At 39.9% G+C, this 27,255-nt stretch overlaps 1 protein-coding gene across 1 annotated transcript in view; it reads left to right on the forward strand.

Annotated features, from left to right (window-relative positions):
- Positions 1-13,755: 13,755 nt before the first annotated feature.
- The window catches only part of CAB39L (calcium binding protein 39 like), a gene marked incomplete at both ends in the record, with an annotated part of 45,048 nt that continues 31,548 nt past the window's right edge, over positions 13,756-27,255 (forward strand). Inside the window, 3 exons of the mRNA XM_079549061.1 lie at positions 13,756-13,816; positions 14,991-15,084; positions 22,622-22,772. Of these exons, the coding sequence (XP_079405187.1) occupies positions 13,756-13,816; positions 14,991-15,084; positions 22,622-22,772 (306 nt within the window). The remainder of the gene's footprint in view (positions 13,817-14,990; positions 15,085-22,621; positions 22,773-27,255) is intronic.

Here is a 27,255-nt window from a genome sequence, read left to right on the forward strand (position 1 = left end):
GGAAACAATGAAAAAGGTTTATAGAGAAGGATCAGGTAAGCCACAATCTCGTGTGCATACTATTTGCTACAATACAATGCCCAGACAAAGACTGAATGATACTAGACAATAGATTGGCAGCCATATGCTCCTAGAGCAATTTAATTGTGAAATGACATCTTTAGATTATATTACAGCATAAGCTTTTTATAAAAAATCCACTGATATTAATGATGTTTGCTTTGTTTGTTTCTTGCTTTTCTTGTTCCAAGTGACCATTGCTTAGGATGAAAGAAAGTGCTGAATAAGCAGGTACCTCTTTATTTCAAAAAATAATGTTCAAATCAAAAGGGGAAGGGAAGGGAAGCCCTCCCAGTTGATGACCATGGACCAATACTGCATAACTGAGCTTTGAAATGTGGGGCCAATTGAGTTATAGCTGTTGGACAAACAGATTTTCCATAGGCCCCTCTTTGTCACACTAGCACAAGAGCAGGTGAAAAAAAAAGGATACGTACAAATTTATCTGTAATGTTTTATTGCAACTGTACAGTTCAGTTGTGCTTAAACGTTGGAAAGATGTTATGTGTGACTTCTTAACAGCCCTGGAAGTTACTGAATATGGAGAAACTGAAATAACGTGGAATGAAAATCATCTTCCAGCAACTACAGTGATCTTAGCAACATGTGACCTTCAGCTCTTTGTTAGGACTTTTTCATTTCTCAGCAGGGAGGCATGGCTGTATCAGCTTTCTCTTCTCAGGTGTACCTTTTTAATTGCACACTTTCATATTCTAGACTTCATTGTTTGTCAAGCAGCTGTCTTTCACTTCTGCAAATAAGTTAGAGGTGGTCATTGGCTACCCATTGCTTTTGGATACTGGAGAAGCCATCTGCATCTGAATATCTGGTTTATTTTTGTTCCAAATAAAGCATCAAATTGAGTTTTACAGATGGGGAGCAGGCTTGCAGGGTGCTTGTAGGTATCTTTCAAAGCAAATGTATTGTGTGTATCATAAAATCAGTCTCTGGGAAAACTCTGGTTTTGTGAGTTTGTGATTGGTTGTTTTTTGTTTTTTTTTTTGACAGATCAGTTATTGTAACTGAGTAAATTAGCTAAGTTAGAAGTTTGTTACATAGAAATGGTGTTGATCTTTGTTCCTACTCCTCCTTGTCTGCAATAGATCTTGTGATCTTGTTGATAGATCTTGTGTCTTTTACATTATGATCTGTATTGAAGTCTGTAACTGCCCGAGAGATCTGTACTCCTCTACTGCTGCAGCCATTTGCCTTGGGCAAAATTGGAAAGTGTCAGACAAAGTGCTTTTGGTCATCAAAGGCACTGAGATTTGAATGAACACTGAGGTCGAATAAGGAGTGAAGTCAGGTCAAATTGACTTGATAACGTTCAGGATACACTCTTTTTGGTAAAGATTTTCTCTTCAATAAAAAATCCAATGTGAATGTAAAATATATATGCCACTGTGATTCATCTCACTACAACCCTCTTTTGTCAGAGAAAGGAAAATATTTACCAGAGGAATTCCCAAGATACCCTCATGCTATTCTAGTTTCTTGGGAAGCAGTTAAATGCTGAGAAAACATTCTGCCCATTGTTTTTCCTCTCTGTCATTGAACTCTCCATCCTGTAAACTGTCTTTTCTCGTCACAGTTCATAAGGTCATGGGAGAAGATGGCTGCTAAACTATGTACCATTTTTGAGATTACAAAACATGGACTAAACAGATCTTCAGTTCTGCAGGGTATGTTGTTATATCACTAATATACTTCTAACAGAGCTTACAAGAGTGATTCTCAAAGAGGGGAGAAAAGTATGAGAACACGTGGCTATTTAGGATATGCACACCTGAATGCTAAAAGATGGTTTAAGCAACAGGGAAGTCCCATCTTGCTTTAGAAGTGGTCCAAGGGCAGCAGCTGATACGTAATGTGTATAAATGTAGTTTTTAAAAGATGATTGAAGAAAACTCTCCAAATTTTCTTTGGGAGTTTTTTAGTGTAAGGCTAACTAAGGAGCAGTTCTGAAAATAACAGGAAGAAGAAGAGCAGTGACATAAGTCTAGTAGCTGCACTAACATTGTCAGTAGTGATGCTGAAAAGGCAGAACTGTTATGTACATCTGTAGCATAAATAGAACTGAATATACAAATAATCATATAACAATGACCAAATCCTTCACACTGTAGCAATAAACAGTGACATAAAGCATCACAGAATCACAGAATGGTTTGGGTTGGAAGGAACCTTTAAGATCATCTAGTTCCAGCCCCTGCTATAGGCAGGGAAACCTCCCTCTAGACCAGGTTGCTCAATGCCCCATCCAGCCTGGCTTTGAACACTTCCAGAGAACACATGGAATTCTTTATTGCAAATTTATGCAGACTGAAGAAAATCTTTTTTTTAAGTGGCTAACATAAAACTTTCAAAAAACTGAACTAATACGTATTACTAATATGTAACAACTGCCATTCTATATGATTAATTGAAAACAGGCATTATAGAAGATCTGATGTATCGGATAGATTAAGGGATTGATCTGCTGTCTAGGAAACTGACTCATGAAACCCTTATACTTGATGAAGAATCATTGAATTAAGATCTACCTAATGTTGTGCTATTCAATTACTGGACGTTTGTTTGCAAAAAAAGAACCCAACCTCAGACAAACCCACGGTTACATGAACTGCAAAATCCTTCTTGACAGTTTTATCTAGGCTGCTTAGAGCATAAGAATAACAAAGCATGGCATACCCTCCTATGTTTGATTGAAACAAAGAGCACATTGGCTCACTCTTTCAGAGTCAGCTTTGGGAAGTTAATCAGTATGAAAAACAGACTGGATGCACCTTAAAAATGAGGAACAGTACCATAAGAAACAACACTGCAAAGTACAGGGACCACGGGCAGCAGTCAGTTGAAAAGGCACACGCATATATGATGTGGCCAAGAGCTGACAGTAATTGAGTACACTGAACTCAGAATAGGGGATTTCTTTTCTGATATTATTGACCTTACTTCTGGAATATAATCAAGTTTGAAAGATGCACTTTCAGACATATTTTGGATGTGAAATAGGTACTGATTGCAGGTGTTGGAAAAGCATATCTGTGCACTTCTGTGGCTGGTGACAAATAAGGAAATTCTGGGTTTGTTGAAATCATTTGATCGTGGTTAATAGCTATGCATAAACAGAGGGGAAAGCCTTCCAACAGCATAGTCTTGCAAATACAGAAGTCACATAACAAGATGCAGAATGTAAAAGATAACATGAACGTGCATAAAGGAAATGCTATTTGAAGTGATGGTTAACTGTTGTACTAACTGGACAAATGTTTTCCAGCATTTGAAGTCAGTGCTGAGATCTGGGATCTTTTAAAAAGCTGCTCTTGTTCAAGAAGCTGTTAAGCTGTTCCAAACAGTAACTAATGCTTTGTGAAAATCAGAGCAGTTCTTTGCTGGTTGGTGCTTTTTTTGTGGTTGTTTCTTTTTAAGTAAGTATATTTATTTCTTGTTCTGAGAGGAGGGAGAGAAAAAAAGAATCTGTTTCAAACTTTATGTCCAAATAATGTCCTATTTTGTAAGGCTGTATGAACCATTGAGGCTGCTCGTAGTTTTGAAAGGAAAGCCAGTTCTGTGTAAATGGTCCCAGATTATCATTACATGTTAATTTGGAATTCTCTAACCGTGTAATCTGTATTCATTTTTAAACAGAAAAATGTAGAAGTAGGTAGTGTGGTTCCTGAGTGAAACAGTAAGATATTAAATAGCTTATATTTATGTCTTTAGTTACTTGGCTAATATGCAGCTGTTCAGATTCAGGTCTTTGAGTGCTGAAATATTTCAACAGAAGTTTTTGTGCTTGTGAAAGTAATTTCATCCCATGCTGACAGCTAGTAGAGACTGTCTTGCTGTGGCCATGGAAAGTTAAAGTGGTCTGACTCTTGGTACACGACATTCTGGTGGGATTCTGCACTCATGAAATAAGCCTTTTCTTTTCACTGCTGCTTTGATGGACACTCCAGTTTGACAATAATGTAAGACAAAATTTGATGTCTTTCTAAACATTGCTGGTTTTAAGGAAGTGGTTTCAGGACTTTTCTGTCATACTTCCACTACCAGGCCTGCAGTTCCAGCTCCTTGGAGCACAGACTGGTTTATTTAGTATACAGGTGGTTTTGTCTTCTTATTATTTTGGGATTGCATTCTAAAAAAAAAAACCTGAAAAACAGATCCCAAACAAAAAAAACACAAAGGAGAAAAAAAGGTTATTTCTGTAGAAAGAGAGGAGGAATGGAATCCACCTTTATCATGAGAAAGGTGACATTTCTTGAACTATTTCCAGCGAGTGTAACAATAGATCTGTATGCTGAGTAATAAAGGAGCTGTCAGATTGCACTGAAAGATGCACAGACAAGTGATGTTTGCCAAGAAGATTTCCATTGCTGTATTTGACCTGATACGACCTGTATATTTAGATATTACCATTTATGTCATGTGGTGAGTAATTTTTTTTCCTGGCGTCCAAGCACCTGTCAGGCGTTTTCACTGTTAAGGCTACCCCAGAGAAGAATCAAAGCAGGCACAGGTGCTACTATTGCTTCAAAACAGAGGAGGACAAGAAGACAAGAACACTACTGCATGTTGTTTCCTATTCAGTGCAGAATTCCTGCACTAAAACTGCTGATGGACCTTGGGCTTGCTTCCACTTCAGGAGTTCTAGGAATGACCCTGCTTTGTTAATTAAAAATAAAGGAACTCAACTCATAATTGGACACTTAGTGGTTGCATGTGTTTGGCATAATAATTAATTTGTGATGTCAGTTGCTGGGCAGCACAGATGGAGAGAACAGTAGATGGGTTGTAGTAGGGTGGAAATGTGCATGGATGTTTCCTCAGTGAGGCATGACATCCTTGAATTTCATGGAATTCCATACAGGTTAATTGGCTCTATAAAGGTTTTTTTCAGGATGGACAACATCTCTTTCTGGAGAGGCATTGGAGTAATCTATCCTGAGACCAGAGGAAAATGTGGCTAAAATGAATGATGGGAGATTGTGCCAACAGGGACCATGTGTCACACAACAGGGGATGAGATGCTGTTATAGTCATGTTGTCATTCTTACTGTGGGACAGAAAATGCAGGCATCCTGTGTTCCACGACTGGCTGTGTATCTGTTCTGTGAAAGCAAGCGTATACACAGTCTGCCAAGTGGTGAATGTACTTGATGGTTTGTCAAGAGGAAGGACATTGGGGTACTTTTGGAGTCAGTGACTCTGTGCAATTTGGATTTGATCATAGAATCACAGAAGCACAAGGTTGGAAAGGACCTACAAGATCATCTGGTCCAACCATCACCTCTGCTACCACAAGCACTAAACCAAATCTCACAGCTTCTCATCCAGACACCTCTTGAACACTGCCAGGGATGGCGCCTCCACCACCTCCCTGGGCAGCCATTCCAGTGCCTGACCACTCTGAGAGAAAAAGTTCTTCCTCATGTCTAATCTAAACCTCCTCTGATACAACTTGTGGCCGTTTCCTCAGATCCTGTTTGCTGCCTGGGAGAAGAGGCCAAACCCCTCCTCATCACAACCTCCCTGCAGGCAGTTGTAGAGTGCAGTGAGGTCTCCCCTGAGCCTCCTCTTCTCCAGACTGAACAATCCCAGCTCCTTCAGCTGCTCCTCATAAGACTTGTGCTCTAGACCTCTCACCAGTTTCGTTTCCCTTCTCTTGACACATTGCAGGGCCTCAATGTCTTTCTTGCAGTGAGGGGCCCAAAGCTGAACACAGTACTTGAGGTGCGGCCTCACCAGTGCTGAGTACAGGGGGAGAAACTTGAATTTGTTTTGATGACTTGTTCTTGAGGTTCCCTGTTCTGATCCAGTATTTTAAACTACCTTTACTGAATAATAGCATTTGGTAATGAGAAATAATTTGAGAAGACCTAGGTTCTCTGAGTCCAGAGAAAACTGTGGCTGTCAGAGGTTTTCTTGTCTGGCTTTGGGCATGCCAGTTTAGATCAATGCTTGCTTAAAAATAGCAGCTTTTCTTCATAAATTATTGTAATGCTGAAGTTTTATTCTCTGGCACTGGAAAAACCTGTGATTCTTCATCTAAATGCAGCAGTTTGGACTTTCAGCGTAGTACTATTACATTTTTGGTTCAGCCTGCCTGCTTTTGTAGGGTACTGAACTTCTATGAGAAGAGTCTGAGAAGTTTGGTATGTCTGTGGGTGTGATTTCTGGTGATGTACATCACAGGAACTGTAAGTATATTATCTCTATCTGCAATAACAGGGGGCAGCAGGCTGTGTACTGCCTAGTGCGTTTTATTTTGTTTCTGTCACTGTAGTGTCAGAGTGCCTTATGTTCTTGGATGCATTCATTTTCCTGCGAGGAGACTAAGTGACTTTTCCAAGTTCTCAGAGAAATGTGCAACACAAATAGGAACTGACTCTTCGGTTCCTTTGGTCTGAACTTTGGAGTTCAGTTTCTTTGGTCTGAACTCATTTCTTCATCCTATGCAGAACATCCTGTCTCTGCATAAGACTTTCTGTTAGTTTTTATTCTTTCATTTGAGGCAATCTCTTGCAATATACAGCAGTTCTGTGGTTTTGGTGCGCTGGAGAAGTAACTGAGTGGAATGTAGTAAATTGTTGATGTTGCTGATGTCTTATTCAGTCTCTTATCCATACAGAACAGCTGTCTCAGCTCTCTTGGCCGGTCAGTCTTAAGAGGAAGAGGCAGTCTGTTGTGTCTAAGTACTGCAGATATAATTTCAAACTCTCCCAAGAGAAATAGTTTCTGGTTTTGTCTTTAAAATGAATGGTTGTGGAGACATTGGTTGCTATTGAGCATGGTGATATTGGATGACACTTTAAAAAGTCTCTAAGATGCCAATTGCCAGAAGCTGGAAGATGAAGGTGGTCCTTCATCTGGCATATATTTCTTTTTTTTTTTTTACATTGTATTTGGTGTCAGCTGCTCTTGGAGCTTTGTCTCCATCAGCACCCAGAATGTCATCCAAAATGACGGTTCTGGTTTCTATCTCCTAACATTCTTCAACAACACATTTTAGAATGCACATCTCTGTGTGTTTGCTCAGTGACAGCTCGAACTTTTGGTTTAAATTAAACTTAATTTTGTTTGTTTGCAGATCATCTGGAGAGCATGTGATGAAAAACGTTTTAGACTTCTGTAGAAATGGTCAGTAGAGGAAAAGTCTCAATCCACTGTGTTTTATTTTCCCAACCCATCATCTCTTTTCTCAGAAATAGAGCCATATGTTATGTGTAATTATTATAATCAGAGATCAGTCGGTCTGTCGTAATACTTATATGACAAATCAGCATTAGAGTAAGATGAATATGCACTAATATGCTTTTCAGCTTAGAGCATTATTAGGAAGTTTGGTTGCTGTTATGGTAGGTGATTTTTGTGTGTGTGATGTGATATGAACTATAAAATTGGGTGTCCCACGGTACTTTTGTGAAGAGAGGTTAAATGTTAGATCTTCAGCAAAGGCCTTTTTTTAGTTCCTTCTGAAATGAATTTTCCTTTTCACATTTTTATTTCTATGAATAGAATAAACATTTATTTCCATTAAAAAAAAAAAAAAAAAAAGCTGTGAAATTGGTTGAATATACCATGTTGGATAGGAGCACTTCAAACAGGTAAAGGCTGTAATTACATGAAAAGCACCTGCTCAGTCCGTCAGGAAGTTACTGGTTTTTGGAGGACTACATTTTGTTTCAGTCCACAGGTAAAACTTTTGTCATGTCAGAATGCTCGCTGTTCCTCAAGGTAATGTTCTCCACTCATAAAAATGGGAGTGCCATTATGATTCTTAATCATGTTTTATGTTGGGACACAGTAGATAAGGAATGTGATTAACATTTTATAAGTGACTTTTTAGGGCAGGCATTAACATTTAATCTGTATTTCATTTTTCAGCTGTTGGTTGTATAACACTTTAGAAACATTCTTGTTTGGGGTGGGGGCTGAATGTGTATGGAAGAGGTTTCACTGTAGCTGTTTTAATCTACTTGAAAGGACAGAGCTGATAGATGGCTTTAAAATTAGATACCTGAAGTATTTTGTACATAAATGTTTCTGATTTCTGGTAGAAAGGTCAGTGTTGATGTGTGATGCTGGAGTGAAGAACTTGGGAATAATAAATTCAGGGGAACTTAACAGCAGTTTATAAGTTAGTGCTGGTTTTTAAAAACTGAAGCAGAACAGAAAAATACTTACCTTCAGTAACTGCATCTCCTGGCATTAAGGAAGAAAAGGCAGTGTGTGTTTAGGATCACTAGAGGGAGCCTAGAGGAAGAAGAGGGGGAAGCACTGAAGACATATTTGCATTTTTAGGAGCAGCTTGCACAGAACCATCCATTTAATCCTTACTGCTTCCTTCATCTACAACACAACTGCAGGTCGCTACTCTCTGTTCTCACACATTCAGTTCAGAGATCTCAGTTTTCTAGCTCTGAGAGAGGCCAGAAGCTTGGCTGCCTTTTAGGTGGGTGTAGGAAAAAAGACCTACCTCTCCATGTATCGTACCCCTTTTTACCTTCTTTTGTGTTTGAGTGAGTAGGCATGTGTTGTTTTTCAGTGCAGGTATGTGCATGCTGGAGATATACTGTAGATGATGAAGAGCTTTAGTGGCATCAGTGTAGAATGGTCACATTATGGGGGTTTGGGGGAAAATGAGCATCTGCAGGCTTGTATTAGAATTCCAAAGCACAGAGTTACTGTAAAATCTCTCATTTTGTGGGATTTTAGAAATGTCACTCAACACACTTTTTGTATTGTTTTGTTGTAAAGCTGAGTGCTTTGAAGTGTGATGTCTCCATAGGGCAGATAAACAATGTTTGTTTTAGTCCCCTCACTCCACACCTGATAAATTGCCATAATATTGATTTCCTGGGCTCTGTAAGAGTAGGAAGAAATCCTGTTGGGTGGGTTCCTTTAGTTTTGGGGGTTTTAATCTTTTTAGTATTTTAGGGATTTTCTTTTCAAATAATTTCTGGGCTGACAATATCATGAGATTTTAGTACTAAGCATTGTTCTTCATGTCAATACAGAACTTCCATTATTGATACCCTTACTGATTGCAGAATGCTTTTCATGAGCATTAAGATATTTGCATTGTGGCTTTTGAGTGCTTGATTTCACATCTGAAGAGTGTAACTGACAATGGCATGTTCCTGTTTAAAAAAAAAAAAGGGGGGGGGGGGTAAAGGGTGAATATGTATATATATATATATAAAGAAGAAAAAAAACCCTAATTCTGGACTTTACTTAGTTTCTTGTATTCCTATAATTTCAAGGAAAGTAAGGGAAATATTTCTTATTTTGTTCTCCTCTCTGATACCCCAGGATTTACAAAGGAAGATTGTAATGTTTATATAATGTTTTTAATATACATTTCTGTCAATTATACACTCTGAAACATGTTCAGAATCATACAATTAAACTGAATATTAAAAAGTATAAATTGTTATAGCAGTAATGAAATAAGGAGCACTATGTTTTGAGTGGTGTAACCAATTATGTATTTCCTCATTAATTAGTTGCATCTGTAGTAGAGGACTTTATGAAACTGAACACATGGCTGTCTTACACAAGTCTGAAAATATACAACTTCTAAAATATACCAATTCAGTAAAGGTAAGAGAAGTAGGCATGAATTAAAGTCAGAAACTTTTCACAGAATCACAGAATTGTAGGGGTTGGAAGGGACCTCCAGAGATCATCGAGTCCAACCCCCCTGCCAAAGCAGGTTCCCAACACCACTTTTTAGTATTTTAGGGATTCACTTCTTGATATCTGCTATTGTACAACTTGTTGCTGTGTAGAATTGAATTTTGATTGCCCAGGGCCTTGGCACTGAGCGTTTCTGGGGGAAGGAAGGACATTTTTCTGGTTGTTATCTGAGGCTTCTTAGGGCTTTGGAATGCTGGAAGTAATCTTGGAGGAGGTAGACAGACTGTAAGTGGGTGATTAAATGGGCAGAATTAATATACATGTACTGCATGTTTGTCATCTGCCTCTGTAATTTACTGTTACCACGCTCATAGTTCAAGCTCCTTAATTTCTCTTTCCAATTTTAGAAAATAAAGGGTAGGAATAATGGAATGCCTTTTGTTTTCTTCCCTCTTTGGTCTTTATTAGATGGCATAATTTAAGAAAACAAGGACAAACATTTCTCAGAAGTTCTCTGTGTATTAGCCTGAGGTCTCTCATCACTTTAAGGGAAACAAGTATAATGGAATTTAATTATGTGGAGGCTGGGATCCTTTAGCAGTGCATAGACATTTTTTTTCAGTGTACTTTTTGGACTAGGAAGAATTGTTGACTATTCATAATTACATCATCCTTCTACTTGAGATGGCTACAAATTATGAATTGAAGAAAACATTATTTCTTTTGAAATATTTAATAACCTCTTGGCAAAAAAAAAAGAAAACAGGTAAGAGCATAAGTAATTATGGCTTGATTTATTGAGGATGGTGCAGGACCTTTTCTTGTCGTCTGAGAATTAACTGCACTGATGATGAAACAAAGATTGGAAAAACAGAGAAAGTTGCTCCATGAGCCCCATTAGCTGCACTCCTCTGAACAGTCTTTTGACTACAACACAGGAATGGGGGCATGACAAGTTTCCTCCTCTCCCTGCACATAGAGAGCTCCTAGGAAAGTCAAAACGTATTTCCTGAGGTATAAACCCATCAGAGCTGAACTGTAAATTGAGTGCACGTTCAACTTGCTCCTTGGAACCATGAAAACTGACGCACGTAGTCTGAAACAGGTAATAGTTTTATAGATGTTTTTATGCTTATAGAGCATTTCTCAGTCAGAATGTGCTGTGAATACTTTTGTTAACGTTGTGAAATATCATTTATCCAATTGGGTCTCTTAATGTGCAACTATAACATTTTTTTGAGGTTACTCATGCAGTTTCAGGTTAGTATCCATATCCACCAACACTGAGCTCCAAGGGGTAACAGAGGGGTATCTTTTTATTTGTTGAAATGATGAATGTAATGTACGTGAGATATAATTTCCCTAGGGAGAGTTCAGATGAAAAAAATAGAATTCTCTTAAAAAGAAAACTACACAGTGGAAACTAATGATATAACATGTTCATATTTGTGTGCGTTCGTAGGAAAAGCCAGTACCTTCAGTAGTAGCTGCAGGGCAGACTTCTCACCATTTGAATCCAGCTACGACATTTACTCAAATACTGTGATATCAAGATTAAAAAAACAGTCAATACCACTTAAGAAAATATTTCACCAGTAATTCACAGTACTGGCTGAGAACAACCATTGCCACTTGGTGTCACCTGTTACAGTACTTTTGGGTGCAGAAGGAGCAGCACTAATTCATTCCCAGTACCTCTGAGGGCAGTCCAAAAGCATAGGAATGACATGTGCTGATGATGTGTTTTGTAAAGCACAGGCACAAATCACAACACGCTTTACAGATAGGAGCACAGATCTGCTGCTCTGGAGATGGCTCAGTGCCTCCTGTACAAATGCAGAAGTATGCTGTGAGGTTCAGGGAGCAGGGACTGCTGCCTCTCTGTGCTTAAAATAGCAGAATGATTGAAGCCAGGCATGCTGCCGATCCTTTCCTCTTCAAAGGGGAGATTTTCACTACTTCTCTTTGCCTTGCTTAGGAACTGGGATGGTGAGCAAAAGATGTTTGCCCATTAAAAGGTGAATATTTCGGCTGTACTCCTACGAAACACCTCTCCAAGGTGTTTTTCATACTTGTTTTGTTGTTGTCTGTAACGTAGGGCTGTGAATAGCGACCAGAGGTGAGCCCTAAATGCATGCTGATGAGCAGCAGGGCTGAGAGTAGTTTCCTCAAGCAAATGTTGTAACATACAGAATTATTTTGAATAATGTGGAACTTTAGTTGCCCTTAGTTCTAAGGAGCAGGAGACAGGAGGTCCCCAGGAGGTAAAATCTCCTCCCAGGCTGCTGTTCTCGGCATAAATGCACGCTCAGTTCACATCCATGCCAGGGCTTGGCCAAGATCTGTATGAGGATGGATTTCAGTATCCTACAGTGCTAGTGGTGCCTGGTAAAGATTTTTCCTTCCCCTGCTCTTGATACGGCTTCAGACAGCCACTCACACCTCCCTCTGGATGTAGAACCATAGGATGGCTTGAGTTGGAAGGGACCTTAAAGTCCAGCCAGTTCCAGCCTTGTACCATGGGCAGGGCTGCCAACCACTAGCTCAGGCTGCCCTGATGTATGTGGCACTTGCTGGGGAGTAGCTGCTGAGAAAGAAGAATGCAGCATTAAAAATTCCCTTAATTGCATTCTGCTCTATTAGCTTGCTCGATAATAGCTGGTAGTGACTACTGCAGAATATTTTAATTGCATGGGTTTTTTTCCCTGTCACTTTAGCCCTTGTAAAGACGCTTTAAGCTAATGTGTTTCTCTGTGAGACTGAAGTTTTGTTTAGAATGTACTGCAGATTTATTTTTTTTCCTCCGCAGTGTTTTGAGAAAAACGTTTCTGATCTTCATGTTAGAAACAGAGCCCGGCAGGAAAGAGCAGTAACTTCAGCTCCTCTGGGCAGGACTCCTTCTACTGAAAGATGTCATGCGTTAGCATGTTGGTTTTATCTTTATCTTGTCAAAACAAACCATTGTTGGGTGCCCTTATTTGCATTCTCAGCAGGAAAGCAAGGTGAATAATTTAATTGCAGCAGCCGCTGCCACGTGATTGGGGCGAGGATCGTCCCCGATCCTCCCCGTGCACCGGGAGACTTGGGAGGGGAATGGAAACTTACAGCAACGATGTGAAATTTGTTGCATCTCTTCCTTTAACCCGAGGAGGATCTCTCAGCGGAGCTCCATCCGTGTTCTTTCGCTTTACACGCGATCCTCTGACGTGGAGGGAGGCAAAGGGGGGAGCGAGCCCATGAAAAAGGCGAGAGCGAGGGAGTGGGAAGCGGGGAGGGCGGTGGGAACATCGCACAGCCAGCCACGGGGCTACTCAGAGCCGAGGCAGAACTGCCCCTGGCACACGGCAGAGTCTGGCTGCAGGGAAAGGGGAGTGGAAATTTACAGCTGCTCTGAGTGCGCGCGTGTGTGTGTGAGTGTGTGTGCGTGCGTGCAGGCTCAGGCGCTCATTGCTGCTCACGCTTTTCCAGAGGGTAACAGTTGCTCCGCGGAAGGAGAGCGAGAGGCTGAATTCCGGAATCTGCTTTCCTCTCCACGTGTCAAGAAGGAGAAGCTGACATTACATGGGAGATAACTGAAAGCCCCCTGGCTGGCCATGCTGGCAGAGAGCTGTCTTCAGCACCTCGCCATGGTGCTGCGCTGCGCTGCCTAGGCACGCCTGGACCCTTCTGCACGCAGTAAGTACCGGCCGACATCCTCTCCTTCGAATCACATGAAGTTCAGTAATTGGACAGAACTTTCTTTTTCTTGTTAGAAATAGCGTCTTCCTAATAAACTGCTCATTTATTTATTCTCTATAGTTACGCCGTTAGCTTTTTATAGCTTTGTAAACTGCGTTACCAGGAGTGGCTTTTAAAATAAGGCAATCCTAAACAATGCGCCTTCTGTTACATAAGGGACTGGCTCGGTGACCAAACCCTCTGTGTCCATGGAATATCTCTGGAAATGGGTGTATTTACAGTGTGGTTTCCAAAAATAAAATATCTGCAATATATCATTGCTCTTGCTCCTCTCTGCCGACTGCCTGCAGCTGCGAACTCGCTTCCGAGATGCAGAGGAATGAGAGCACAGCCACTTGCATAAGAAACTCAGGAGCTGCTAGGGATGAATGTAAGATGAGCGTGTGTCTGAATTGTCACAAGAAACTGCATATGTAAATCAGCCATCTTGCTATTTATAGCCAATAGGTCATGTCAACCTGAAATTCTAATTTCATGAAATGGGCTGTTTGTGGGGAGGTTTTTAGTGAGGCAGAACTTCCATTATGCAGCTTAATGGAATTTTTATGAACAAGTAGTTTGTCTTGGAATAATTACTGCAATAAAGTGAAATTACTGCTACAGTGAATTATTTTCATATATTCTGAATCTACTAAAGTAGCACATCAGGCTTACTGAAGACGTGGTCAAGTTAATGCTGTGTAGAGGGGTAACTCAGTAATACTGAACAAAAAGAAAAGTAGCATTAATATTCCTCACTGATGGATTTAGAGGAAGTCTTGTTCCCTCTCAGTAGCTGCATATGTTATTTGAATTATGTTACCAGTATTCATTATTCCTAGAGTTATTATTACTAGAAATGGAAATTTAACCTGATTTCTTTTTAAGTAAGTGAAAAGCTGTTAAGGGCTGTTATCTTAGAATTGTGTGTACCTCAGAAACATAAGTTAAGTGATTCCCTTCTGCAGAACTGAGCTTGTGGGACTTTCGCTATAGACTGTATTTAGTTAGGCACAGGCTTGAATTCTTAATGTTTTAGGTTTGAAGATTTCATGTTGTCTAATGGAAAAAGGGATCCCAAATATTATTACCTAATTATTGGCTATTGGTTATTGTGGCTTTAAAATTTGCTGGTATCATATCTTTCTAGTTTTATTCAATGTAAAATAATAACCTGATAATTCTTCATGCCTGTTAGCATGAGTGGGAGGGTCTGTGTGATACAAGAATGGCTGAGGGTATGAGCGTGGATGCAGTTTTTGCATGGTTTTAGAACCTGAATGTTACCTGGCATAGGTGTGCAAAAGCATTATTTTATAACAAATATTTTATAATAATATGTTTGTTAGCACAAAATTTGTTGCAATAAAAGGACACTAGTCAGCAAAGTCAAAAACTCAAAAAGTTTGGCTGATGAACATCTGAGCTACAGTGGCTGCTTCAGCACCTCCGTCCACCTGTACCCCTTCTGTCCCCTTTTTCCCCTCTTGTCCTGACTGAGGTCCTTGTAAGACTGAGGAGAAAGTGACTGGAAACCCATTCTGACTTTTTTTTTTCCACACCAGGCTATTTTTTGTTCCCTGGCATGTTCCCTCACCACGTGGCCCAGCAAACAGCAACACCAGTCCAGGAAAGGTGGTGGTGTAAAGCTGTGAGTAGGCATGGAGTAGCATGGCACTGTCATGGAACAAAAGGCTTATCAAACTGCAGCCTCAATGACCTGACAGCCATTCAGTGTTTGAAAGACTGTATTGTGGTTTTTTTGTTCTTCACTGAATGGACATTCAAATATTCAACTGAAAATGAAATTCTGCTTTATTTGATTGCTTCTGTAGAGCTGTATCACAGCATTGCAGTGGAGTATCACCACGAGAACCTTCAGTTTCATACTATTGAACAAATACGTGATATTATTAATATTATTCTATGATTATACTATACGGTTAGGCACATTAAGGGCAGACCTGTCTAGCTATCCTCTATGATCTTTACAATGCTTACCATCTGTTAAAAAAAGGTGTTTGTGGCAGCAGTAGTAAGCATTACAGAATCACAGAATGGCCTGGGTTGGAAGGGACCTCAAGGATCATCAAGCTCCAACTCCCCCACCACAGGCAGGGCCACCAACCTCCACATTTAATACTGGACCAGGCTGCCCAGGGCCCCATCTACCCTAACCTTGAACACCTCCAGGGATGAACAGGGCATCCACAACCTCTCTGGGCAGCCTGTTCCAGCACCTCACCACTCTCATAGTAAAGAACTTCCCCCTGACATCCAACCTCAATCTTCCCTCCCTCAACTTAAAACTATTACCCCTTGTCCTGCTGTTATCTGCCCTTGTCAAGAGTTGATTCCCCTCCTGTTTGTAGGCTCTCTAGGTACTGAAAAGCTGCAATGAGGCCACCCCACAGCCTTCTTTTCTGCAGGCTGAACAAGCCCAGCTCCTTCAGCCTGTCTTTGTAGGGAAGGTCCTCCAGTCCCCCGATGATCTTCGTGGCTCTCCTCTGCACTGTCTCCAACAGCTCCCTGTCTTTCTTGCACTGGGGTCTTCAAACCTGGACACAGTGCTCCAGATGGGGCCTCATAAGAGCAAAGCAGAGAGGGACAATCACTTCCCTGTCCCTGATGGCCACCCTTCTTCTGATGGAGCCCATGATACCATTTGCTTTCTGAGCTTCAAGAGCACACTGCTGGCTCATGTTGAGTTTTTCATCCATCAGGACCCTCAGGTCCTTCTCTGCAGGGCTGCTCTCAAGGAATGCTCCTTCCAGTCTCTGTATGCCTGGGATTCCTCCGGCCCAAGTGCAAAACCTTCAGCTTTGCTGTGTTGAACCTCATTAGGTCCCTCTGAATGGCGTTACTGCAAATTTTTGTGTGTTTCAGATAAAGTTTCATTCACCCTTGTACCAGGCAGGAACTTTCAAGACTGGAAATGCAGCAAGTAACCAACAGAATAAGGCTTATTCATAAATGTCTGCATTTTTAGAATAATTTTGTTGAAAGCAGGTAGCATTAATTCAGCCTATCCTCCTAACTGTCCTCTCGTCTTTTAATCCATTCTCTGACCTGCGATGTCCTTTGCAAAAAAAAACTTGTTGAGGATTTTCAAGAGAAGTTACTTGTGTAGGTCTGTTTCCTTATGCCTGCCAAATGTAGCAGGGATCATGTGAGAGGACTGTGCAGACTTGTCAAGGTGATCAGAAGTCTTCTGTTTCCTGGTTTGAGTTCCTGACTCTAATTGCAACAACCTTCAGAAATATTGTTGGAGGGAGACATGAAGGGAGAATAAAGTATCTCTTTCATTATACAGAGACTAACTGGGCAAAATTACTAAGCAAGTGTGCTAATTCGGGCCTAAAATATATGGCTTCAAGGCACACTGATATGAATGGAAAATGAAAGCCTTTATTTCCAAAGAAGAAGGTCTCACTCATACTAACTTACTGAAATGCTTTTTATTCTGATAAATAAGTAGTTGAAAGTTAGGAACTAAGAAAAGGGCAATGTGAGATACTAGAGGGGAGGGAAATTATTCACTCATTCATTGTTGGATAGCAAATTGCTTGTCCAGGGGAACATCTGAGAAGAATGCACTGATGGGATCACATGCTCTCATTCTTGCCTTTGTGGGCAGGAGGTGTTTGTTTTTGAACTACTGAACTGAGCCACATTATAGTGGGATTGGTTGATGAGTAGAGTGGTATTGCTGTCTGCATTTTTCCTTCATTTTCCTACAAGATCAGCTGTGCTGTAATCTTTTAAGAAGGTATACGATAAAGAGCAAAGAACTTGGGGAGTGTGCCTGGAAACAGAACTAGATCTCATAGTGTGCTTCATAGCTGTATTGAAGAGCTCAAGTTGCATTGATTTTATTTTCTGTGGCATTCCCTTTGTGAGCAGATAAACTGGCAAAAGAGAGATTTTGAAGACTGGTAAAAAAAAAATCATAGGCTTTGGTGTTAAATGATCTAGGTTGTGTTCCTGGCACAGCCACTTATTTTGTCTTTTTTTTTTTAATGTGGACTTGGGTAAGCGTTCTCATTGTTCTGTGCTTCAACTTCTCCCTTTGCAAAGAGAGAGGAGTAACAGTATTCACACAGCATTTTTGGAAGAGTGTTTTCCATCTTAATTAAGTATTTGCAGAGTTGGAGGCCTCTGAGGGAAGGCATGTTCTGAGTATAAAGGGATGTTATCTCTGTCAGGCTACCGGATGTCCTTAGAGCTCACTTCTTGTAAACCTCATGTGCCTCTGGATTCAATTTACTGCTTTGGACTATGTGAAATTTTTTTCAGACTTGAACAGATACAGCTAGATGTGTAGAAAGTGTTGCTTTAAAATTATCTTTTGGTGCTTCTGTTACTTATCTAAAATGAAATCACATTTCCCCCCCTCCGCAAACAAGCGCTCCTTGAAAGTATTTACGTAAAGGTAAGGTTCATTGAAAGTATTGGACTCCCCAGCACTGAAGGCTGTAATGTTCTGTTTGTACTGATGGCAACTGTGGACTTTGGAAACCAAAATTCCGTATGTGGCATTTCCCCAGGGCATTTCCCCTGTGAATGGGAGAGGTGCTTTCAAAGACTCTGAGTGTCAGGCTGGTGAGACACAGATGTTTCTTTGGTTCACCTTGTAAGCTTCTCACAAGTGTCCTGATGAAACATCATCCCAACTGATATTTTATAAGTTGGCTTTCCCCTATTAGAAATTCAGAAATGACTACAATGCATTTTTGATGTTACAAAAACATATGCTGCTGAATAACCATTAGATGGAAAATGTTTTCCTAGAAAGTAGGAAAGAAAGGGGCTCATTCAGCTCTGTCCCTTGCTGCCAGACAACAGTGTCAAAAATTTATGAACAGATGCTCTGTAGTGTGCCTGTTGAAGTAAGTTATTTCAAAATCTCAAAGCTCCAATGGTTATGTAGAGAAACCTGTACATTTTTAGCTTCAGTTTGTTCATTGGCAGTTTACAGCCATTTGCTTGTGTACAAATAGTACATTATTATTATTATTTTGGCAGAAATAATTTCTTCCCTGTATTTTTCTTCTAAGCTTACTCTGGTTTTATTTGGCTTGGATGATCACTTGTGTACAGTATTTCACATGAGGTTTCGTCAAAACTGTACAAAAGCATGAATGCCTTTGAATTTCTACTGGAGATTACTTTTTAATTCATCACAAATTTGTACTTGTCTTTATCTTACCTGTAAAATGCAAATGTAGTGACCAGTCACTTCTCAGGATAGACATCTTGAAGCAGATATTCATCTGTCCTTCTGTTGTATGTTGACTGACACTTGTTACTTTTATTTTTTATTCCATTTTTATTTTTCCAATCCTACAGGCTGTCAGGTTTCTCAGCAATGGTATTCCAGTCCTCTTTGGTATTGATGGTGTCTTCCTATTTAGTCATCAGAGTTTTTTGGTAGGGCCTCAATTCCTGTGCCTCTCTAAATAAGGTCCTCTTGCAAAATTGCTATTGCCATCTCAGAGGACCAGTCTCCACTTACATGGTAATTTTTCTTTGGCTAGTTTATTTTTTCAACGTTTAGTTTTATATCCTTTCATGTCAGACGTGTGGGATCTGCTGTATTTTCTTTGCCTTGCACTTCATTAATAAGAGATTATAGAATGAGCTACCTCAGATAAGCCTGTACTGCATTCTTTTTGGTTCTCATTCATCTTTGTATTTCAATTATTTTCAGACTGATTGCTTTAAGAAACAAAGCTTTTCGCAGTCACACCATCCGTCTCTCATCCTACTTCTCTTCCCACAGCAACTTCTGAACTTACTAACCAGTTTCAAGCAACTTGAACAGAGGGCTAGATATCTTGAAAATACTGAGTTCTGAAAAAAAGCAAAGTGAAAGTAAGTCATGAAGTGAATAGGGAATTTAAACCAGATTAGTGCTTCTGCTGAAGAAAAAAGCTTCAAGTTAAAGGTTAAAGAGAGAGAGCTGATAGAAAGAGGACAGGGCAGAAGCGTTGCAGCTGTGGATACAGCCTTAGCCAGAGCTCATTCTTTTGTAGGTGCTAGAGAATCCACTGAGGAGAAACAAACCTGAATTAAGGGAGTCTTGTTTTGCAGTGTTCCTCATGGAATAGTAGGTGCTAGGACTAAGTGGTACAACTTCCAAATCTTGGCAAAGTGATTTTACCACCTCTTGCTTCTGTCTGTATCTGTGAATAGTGTATGTCTCCTAGGACACTCCAATGGGGAAAAACAAAAGGATCTTGAATGCTACTGTAACTTGCAGTTGCCAGTATCATCTAGGTGACGGATCGTCTATTTCCAGATGCTGATGGGTTAAAAAATATTTCCTAAGGCTAAAAGAGGTCTCTGATGCTCTCTTGGGACTCTTTTAATGGCCATTATTCCTTTTTTTTTCCCTCCATATTTCCTTCCACATACAGTGGATGCTTTGCTTTGTGTGTAAGACTGATAAATGAAGTGAAACAGAGACTTGTCTCTGCTCAGAAGGAGGATGAACTAAACAGTCTCTTGAGTCCCTTCCTGCCACATTATCAGCAGTTTTTGCCATTGTGATCAGAACAGTGGTAGGGTATGAAGTGAAGAGAAACACTCACTTATCACTCAGCAGTGCTGTGGTATCTCAGTGATAAGACAAACTGTAGAGAGGAAAAGTGCTAGCTGGGTTACTGGACTGTAGCAAAATGAATGATTATTTACATACAATATACTCTAGACAGCTATGTAAGTGACTTCTTCGGAGGAGGCACTGTAGCTCACAGCAATATGTCACTTAGGAAAGTAGATTTATTTTTTAAGACTCATAATTTTTCACTCGTGACTGCTTCAATGTAAAAATCAAATTATCTTCCCCTTTGCTTTTCCTTGTGTAGTGACCTCTAAAAGGGGAAGATGAAAAAATGCCTGTGGCAGTCTGAGCAACCCTACCACACCTTGATGGTATTTTTTCTAAAATGCATCCTGCCAGTTAAGGTTTTGCTCACTGAATGTCTCTCTCAGATCTTCACAATCTCATGCTTTGTTTTCACAGGTAATAAAAATATGCAGAACTGGTCCCTTTTGTGCGTTCTGAAGTACTAAGCTAATTGAAGAATGTGTGAGGTTACAGGGCGCTTAGTGCTTGCGAGCAGCTTTCAAACAAATGTGTTGTATAATACTGCCTTTGCCTGCAAGATGAAGTAAGCTAAGTGATGAGAGGCCCAGCCTTTTCCAGTGCTTGTGTATAGCTGAGCATTCCCAAATGAGTTAGTCATGAGTATACCCAGTATTCAGTCTTGCACGTTGGCAAGTTGAGGTGTGACTCTGTTCTGTTGCTAGTCAGTGCTGCCAAAAATCACAGTTTTGAGCTCCATGGGAGCAGCGCTGAGTGCTCATTTTGACTCCTTCGTTGAGAGCTCAGCCAAGTATTGAAGGTTATGTGGCCAAAACTGCAGAAATGAAAATTAATTTGAACCAAGCCATGAGGAACTTGTAAGTGGAAATCTGAAGGAGGAGAGCTTTCAGAACTTGAACGTGAAAATATTTCTGTAAAATTGACCTAGCAACAAGTGAGAAGCTATCTACAAATTCATCTACTCTTGACATTATTAAGGAACTTTTGGTTTAAATGTTTCCTTTGTGTCATAGGAACTGTTCTTGTAAAGATAATCTGCAAATATTTTGAAATGTTTTTAACAAGATGTTAGGACAGAATCTGAATCGCTGCTTTTTTTTGTTGTTGTTTGGTTTGGTTTGGTTTTTTAAAATATTCCTCTCTCATTTGAATTTTGTCCTTGGCAACTTATGTGATTGCTATTTATATTTATAATACAACATATATGTCATCTGGGCATTAGTTCCATAGGGTCTTTTGGAGTTATTAGCACAGGGATGTGTGCCACAAGAGGGATCATACTTCCTGGGGGACTCTGAAGTTTTTCAGCAGTAACAACAAAACATGAGGGGTGTTTGTTGGGACTATGGGGGGAAAAGCATGACTATATGACAGCTATTGTGATTTTTATGTCATACATTGCCCTCATTTAATTCTCCCCTTTAAAACATCTTGTATAAAGTTGTTGTTTTTGTTTTAATTGTATGATTTGAGAAGGAACAGGGAAGTGGAAGTGATTTGTTTATATATTTGTGTTGTGCTAATGTGTTAAATATGTGTGAGGAGGGTTGGTGGATGATGGTTGTCTTCTGTTGTGGAAAGAGATGAAAAATACTCAACATTTTTTCTTTTTTTTTTCTTGTTTTTTTCCTCTCTGTGTTGTACAACTGGGATGCAAAGTTGTGCAGTACTCTCCCTGTAAAATGTTACTTGCCTTAACAAGAGTACATTCCCATCTTTAGTCTTTCTTTTGACTTCAGTAGGTCTTTGTATCAGACTCTCAGTAAAATCCATGGGAGTTTGCAACTTAATGGTTTATAGGATCACAAACTAAGCTACTTGGTTTCTTTCATGTATAAATACAGTGACTTGGTATTTGCCTTTCCAGCCATACAGAGAAGGAATGTCTTAAATTAAACAAGCAAACTTATTTTCACTGAAATGCTCAATCTTTCATTTAAATGTCATGAAAACATTTGTGTCCACATTTAGGCCTAATACTCTGTTTTGGGTTTAATTCACACAGTGTTTTTACATAAGGGAGATCTGATCCACAGGCTCTGATGGATTCTTGAAGTCTGTCAGACTCAAGGAGTTAGCTAAGTCATAACAAGACCCTCTAGACTAAAAAAGAAAAGCAGCTGAAAAAGGATGAGTGATGGCTGATAAGCTGGATCTTTCTTGTGCACTGTTTTAAACAAAGGATGCTTTTGGCATGCAGGAGTCTAAAGTTAGTTACTCTGCATCACAGCGGAACTGGTAAAATTTATATGAGACCAACATCAGAAATTTAGTGGAACCTGCAAGGTACTCACTGTCGATAAAATGTTTGATGTATGCATACAGATGCAACTGAGGCACTGAAGTGTATGTTTGAAGCTTTAGGAAGTATCCAGCTTCTGTACAGGTCCTGAGTTGCTGCTTTCCACACGCTGACAGAGGCTATTCAATTTCTGATGAACTTGAAATCAAGTGTATGTGAGAATTTCTAGTGCTTAGCTGAAGTAGAATACAGTGCCTGAGGCATAACCCTCTCTTGTTCATAATGTCTTTTTGTATTGCATTTTTGTAGAGACCTTAAAAACTATTTTTTCTCATTTGATTTAGGCATTCCTCTTCTACACTGAAAGAAGAAATCCAGGTGAAGAAAAAAACCATGCCTTTGTTTAGTAAATCGCACAAAAATCCTGCTGAGATTGTGAAAATTCTGAAGGAAAACATGGCCATATTGGAAAAACAAGAAAAAAAAACAGACAAGGTATGAGGTAATGTTGTAGAAGACTGATAAGGTTTTAATGGTGGGGAAGCAGCACAATAAAGAGAGTAAAATTGTGTTCACTCACTGCCCTGGTTCCATAAGCACTTGCACGCGTAAGTAGCTTTATGTTTGAACAGCTCTACTAAAATCACTGGGCTTTTGCTAACTAAAGGACAGCAGATAGAATCATAGAATAGAATCATAGAATGGTTTGGGTTGGAAGGGACCTTTAAGATCATCTAGTTCCAACCCCCTGCTATATGCAGGGACAACTCCCTCTAGACCAGGTTGCTCACAGCCCCATCCAGCCTGGCCTTGAATGCTTCCAGGGAGGGGACATCCACAGCCTCTCTGGGCAACCTGTGCCAGTGTCTCACCACCTTCGCAGTAAAGAATTTCTTCCTTGTCTGGGGGTCAGAAAGAAAATGTTGAGGTCCAGGAGCCTTATCCAAAATGAGGGTTGATCTACTACTTTTAATAGGAATCTAACAAGACAGCATAAAAGACTATTTAAAAGCTATTCTGCTATTAATTAGTCTTAGGGAAAAACAAATGAGAGTGCCAATTAATGTGTAGCTACCCAGAGGGCAAAACTTACTTCTGATAAATGTCGTTCATAAAGAGCATCAAACCTGTCTGTATTTGCATATCTATGCAGTCTCACTGTATCAGGCTTTTCTAAACTTTGATGTGTGTTTCCTAAACATGCTCTGCTGTTTCATATTCTAATTGTAATGCTAGATTTTTGCTAATATTATTGTTCTCCTTTAACTCTGTGACACTGACCCGAGTTACTTTCACCGCTCTTCAGGCAACTAGTTGAGAAGTCACACAACATAGAAAATGATTTTAATTAACAACAACCTAATTTCAGGTTAGAACTGAGTGACAGAATTAACAGTTCTTTTGCAGCTAAGTATTGTATTTGCACGTGGTGCTTCTCCCATTTTGAGCAGGAGTTTGCATTAGAATGACCTAAACCAAAAGGTAAGCACAGTTGCCATTGCATCCAACCAAAATTCTCTGGAAACTTTTTGGTTCAAAGCTCAGTATGCTAATTATGTAATATCAGTCATATGAATTTCAGTGAGGCCTCTGGTATTTGATGTCTCAAGCTGAAATATCTTCAGTTAACTGTAAAGCACTAAGAGAATTTGAACTAAAACTTAAATAAATAAGTCAGCAGCGTTTGTGCTCCCCACCTGACTTCATCTTTCAGAACCTGATTAAAGCAGTCATTTAAAGCAGAAACTCTAGACTTGTTTTTTTTGTTGTTGTTGTTGTTTGTTTACTTTGCAGCATGATTCCTCCAAGTTGTGGTTTTGAGGATTTTTGGCTTTGAGCTGTTTTGTTTATTTGGGTGTCAGTGACAAAGTAGCAGAAATTCAGACTTCTTAGAAATTGGAGAACTCAGTGTAAATTGTTCATTGAAGTCCTAACAGCTGGTGTGTGTTTTCCTTGCAAAGCAAAAGATATGGGAGATTTTCCCCAGCTGATTAGGATGGAAACAGCTTGAGAGTTTACTGACAACGGTGGCTTATTTTACATTTGATTGAATGGAGTACAGATAGGCCATTTAAAAAATCTGAAAACCCTAATCTGGCAGACTCTTCTCAACTGTGAATTCTGTGAATTATATTGATGTGGACTATCCTAATTCACAACTCCACACTGTTTCCAGCCTGCATGCCTCACCACCTTGTTGTGCCTTTGCATGTGACTGCACATGGCCAGGATGGGAGGCTGTCCATGTCTTCCCCCTATGCTGTGCACACATCATTTTTCTCTAGGTTAGCAGGGAAGGAGGCTACATTTCAGTACTCTCTGACATAGTTTATCACTTTCGTATGGAGGCTGTTGCTGTTGTAAACGGGGTTAATGAGAGTTACTGAGGAAGAGACGGAAAGAGGACAAAGCAGTCCCTTCAGCATCAAGGCAGAAAGTCAAGGAAGCAGCACTGTATTGGACATTTACACATGTGCTTTCATGGCTTGTTGAATCAGGACCTTGCACTCAGACACAGAGGAAACACAAAGGGCCTTTCTCACTTAGGAGGAGAAGATAAGTAGTGCTGTCATTCATCTGAAGTGTTGCATTGTGCTGCTCTGAAATAGAATCATAGAATGGCTTGGGTTGGAAGGGACCCCAAGGATCTTCAGTTCCAAACCCTGTGCCACAGGCAGGGCCATCAACCTCCAGATCTGGTGCTAAGTCAGGTTGTCCAGAGCCCCATCCATCCTGCCTGCTGAAAGAAGCCTGGTTAATGGTCCTGAGTTCAGAAAGGTAAATCATGTGGAATTATCTTCAGTACCTGTGAAAGTGATGAGTTTAAAATGCGTAAGGAGAATAATTCTTGCTAAAGCAGTCACCATCGTGTCTCTTATTAAATACACAGGCTTTGTGGGCTCAGTGGACTTGTGTCTGAATGTTGGTTGTATTTTGAATTGAAGGAGAGGAGGTAATGGTGGCACCTTCATTGATGCAGAAGTTTTTGAAATTTGCTCAGATATACTAATGAACAACGTGTTGTTTCTTCATGAGTGTGATTATAGAAATTTAATGAAAAAAGCAAGGGAAGATAAAGTACAGTATTGCACTCTGCAGAGACTTGCAAGATATAGAAATTTACCTCTGAGTAGTGTTCCAAAGGGAGATAAAATGTCTTACACTTTCATGTAAGGGTCCAGAGGACTGTCCCCTTCAAGAGCCATGGATGGTTGATTTCCCAGAGCTGCCCAAGAGTTTTGGACCCTGTGGGCCACTGAGTGTGGATGTTTGTGGGTCAGGACATTCTTTCAGAATGTCATTCTGACATTTCTTTCAGATTTCTGTCTCCTTATGAGTCATGTGAACTGGACAGCTATTGTATCTGGTTGTAAAATTGAGGTTCCCAGGACTTGTAAGAGCACCCCTGACAGTATCTCTGATTTTGTGTGCTTGTGAAATCCCTTCCAACTAGAACTCAGATGCTTAAACAAGGTTTATCTTGTGACAGTTTAGCGGTCATTGTAGTACAGCAAATGTGACATGTGGGCTGAGACAGCTAAAAGCTGCTAATACATTCAGAGTTGGCAGAGAAGAGTGACAAAGCCTGAATAACTGCAAACCTGAGGGAGATCTTCCTCATTTCCTTTCCCGAGCTGAGAATCTTAGGTACGAGATGCAAGTGGGCAGCTGGGGCAGTGCAAATTGGACAATTTGGATGCAACCTCCTGTAACATTTAGCAGAAGTCATCTGGGCTTCAGAGAGGCTACTTTTAAGTGATACAAAAATGATAATTCCTTTCAAGCTAAGCAGCACGCTGGTAGTGGGACTTTTACAACAAATCAGTGAAGACTAATTTCAATAATGGCAGGAAGAGAGAAGATACAGCTTGATAGATAGGATGAAGGGAAGTCACTTTTAGGTATAAAGGCAAGTGTACATCTTCTGTGAGACATAATTCCATGTATGCATGATATGCAGAAGTTTTCACTCTTTTTTAGTACTTCTTGTTAGTCTTAGAATGGGGCCCATTCAGGCTTTGACGAAAAATTGACTGCACTAGCATCTGTCTTTCTTAGATAAGGATTGAATTTGACCCAGTTCCTCTACATGTATATGTATGTATATATAAAACCATTAATGGGTACAGGGCTGCCTTAAAGCTTTTTAAACATTTCCAACAGAAAAACAGACTAAGATTGAATGCTAAGTCCTTATTATTTTATGGAAATGTTTTGTTTTTGTTTGCGTGCATGTGAGTTTAAAGCCTTGCCATTTTCTAAGCTATGTTCTGAAGGCTGATAGAGCACAGGTTGAGAATTGCTACCACACATGATTCCTCTTCTTCCGAAGTGCTCTAACACCTTCTTTTTCTGTCTCATTTTTAAAAAATAATGTCTACTTAAAAGAAGATACTGCAGCACTGGAAAAATGGATGTAAGAATTACAGGATTAAGTAGAGTAAGACAGCTGGAAAGTGAACTAAAGCCTTCCTTATCAAGCATCCTCCTCCTTTCCAACATCCACAATAAATAAGAGGGTTCTTGTGACATGTGCAGTTGCTGGGATCATATGTGGGCTCTGTGGCGAGGAACAATTAATTATATTTTATTACAGAATTCTATAAAAATTAATCTCAATTGTATAAAAGCAAAATAAGCTTGCATTTAATGAGTAATACTAATTCAGGAATTAAGCAGAAAAGGAAATTTTTAACAGTGTAGGAAAGAAAGCCTTCAGAGCACCTCTTCCTGCTTTCTGGTGCAGACTTTTGTACCTCCCAGAGGATATGCATAAATGGGGAGAATGGAAGAGAAACCCCAGGAGCAATATAGTGGGCAGGAGATTCGTTGAGCCTGAGGAAACACAGCACGTGATGTAGTTGTTGTGCTGGTTCGTTTATGATCGGTGATACCATTGTGTGTTTTGTGGATGGATATTGTAAAATAGCATTGGTGGAACGGATGCCTGACCCATCTCACAAAGAAAGGAGGTGAC

Source organism: Tetrao urogallus, assembly GCF_951394365.1.
Source record: "Tetrao urogallus genome assembly, chromosome: 1".
In the NCBI taxonomy this organism is placed as follows: Eukaryota; Metazoa; Chordata; class Aves; order Galliformes; family Phasianidae; genus Tetrao; species Tetrao urogallus.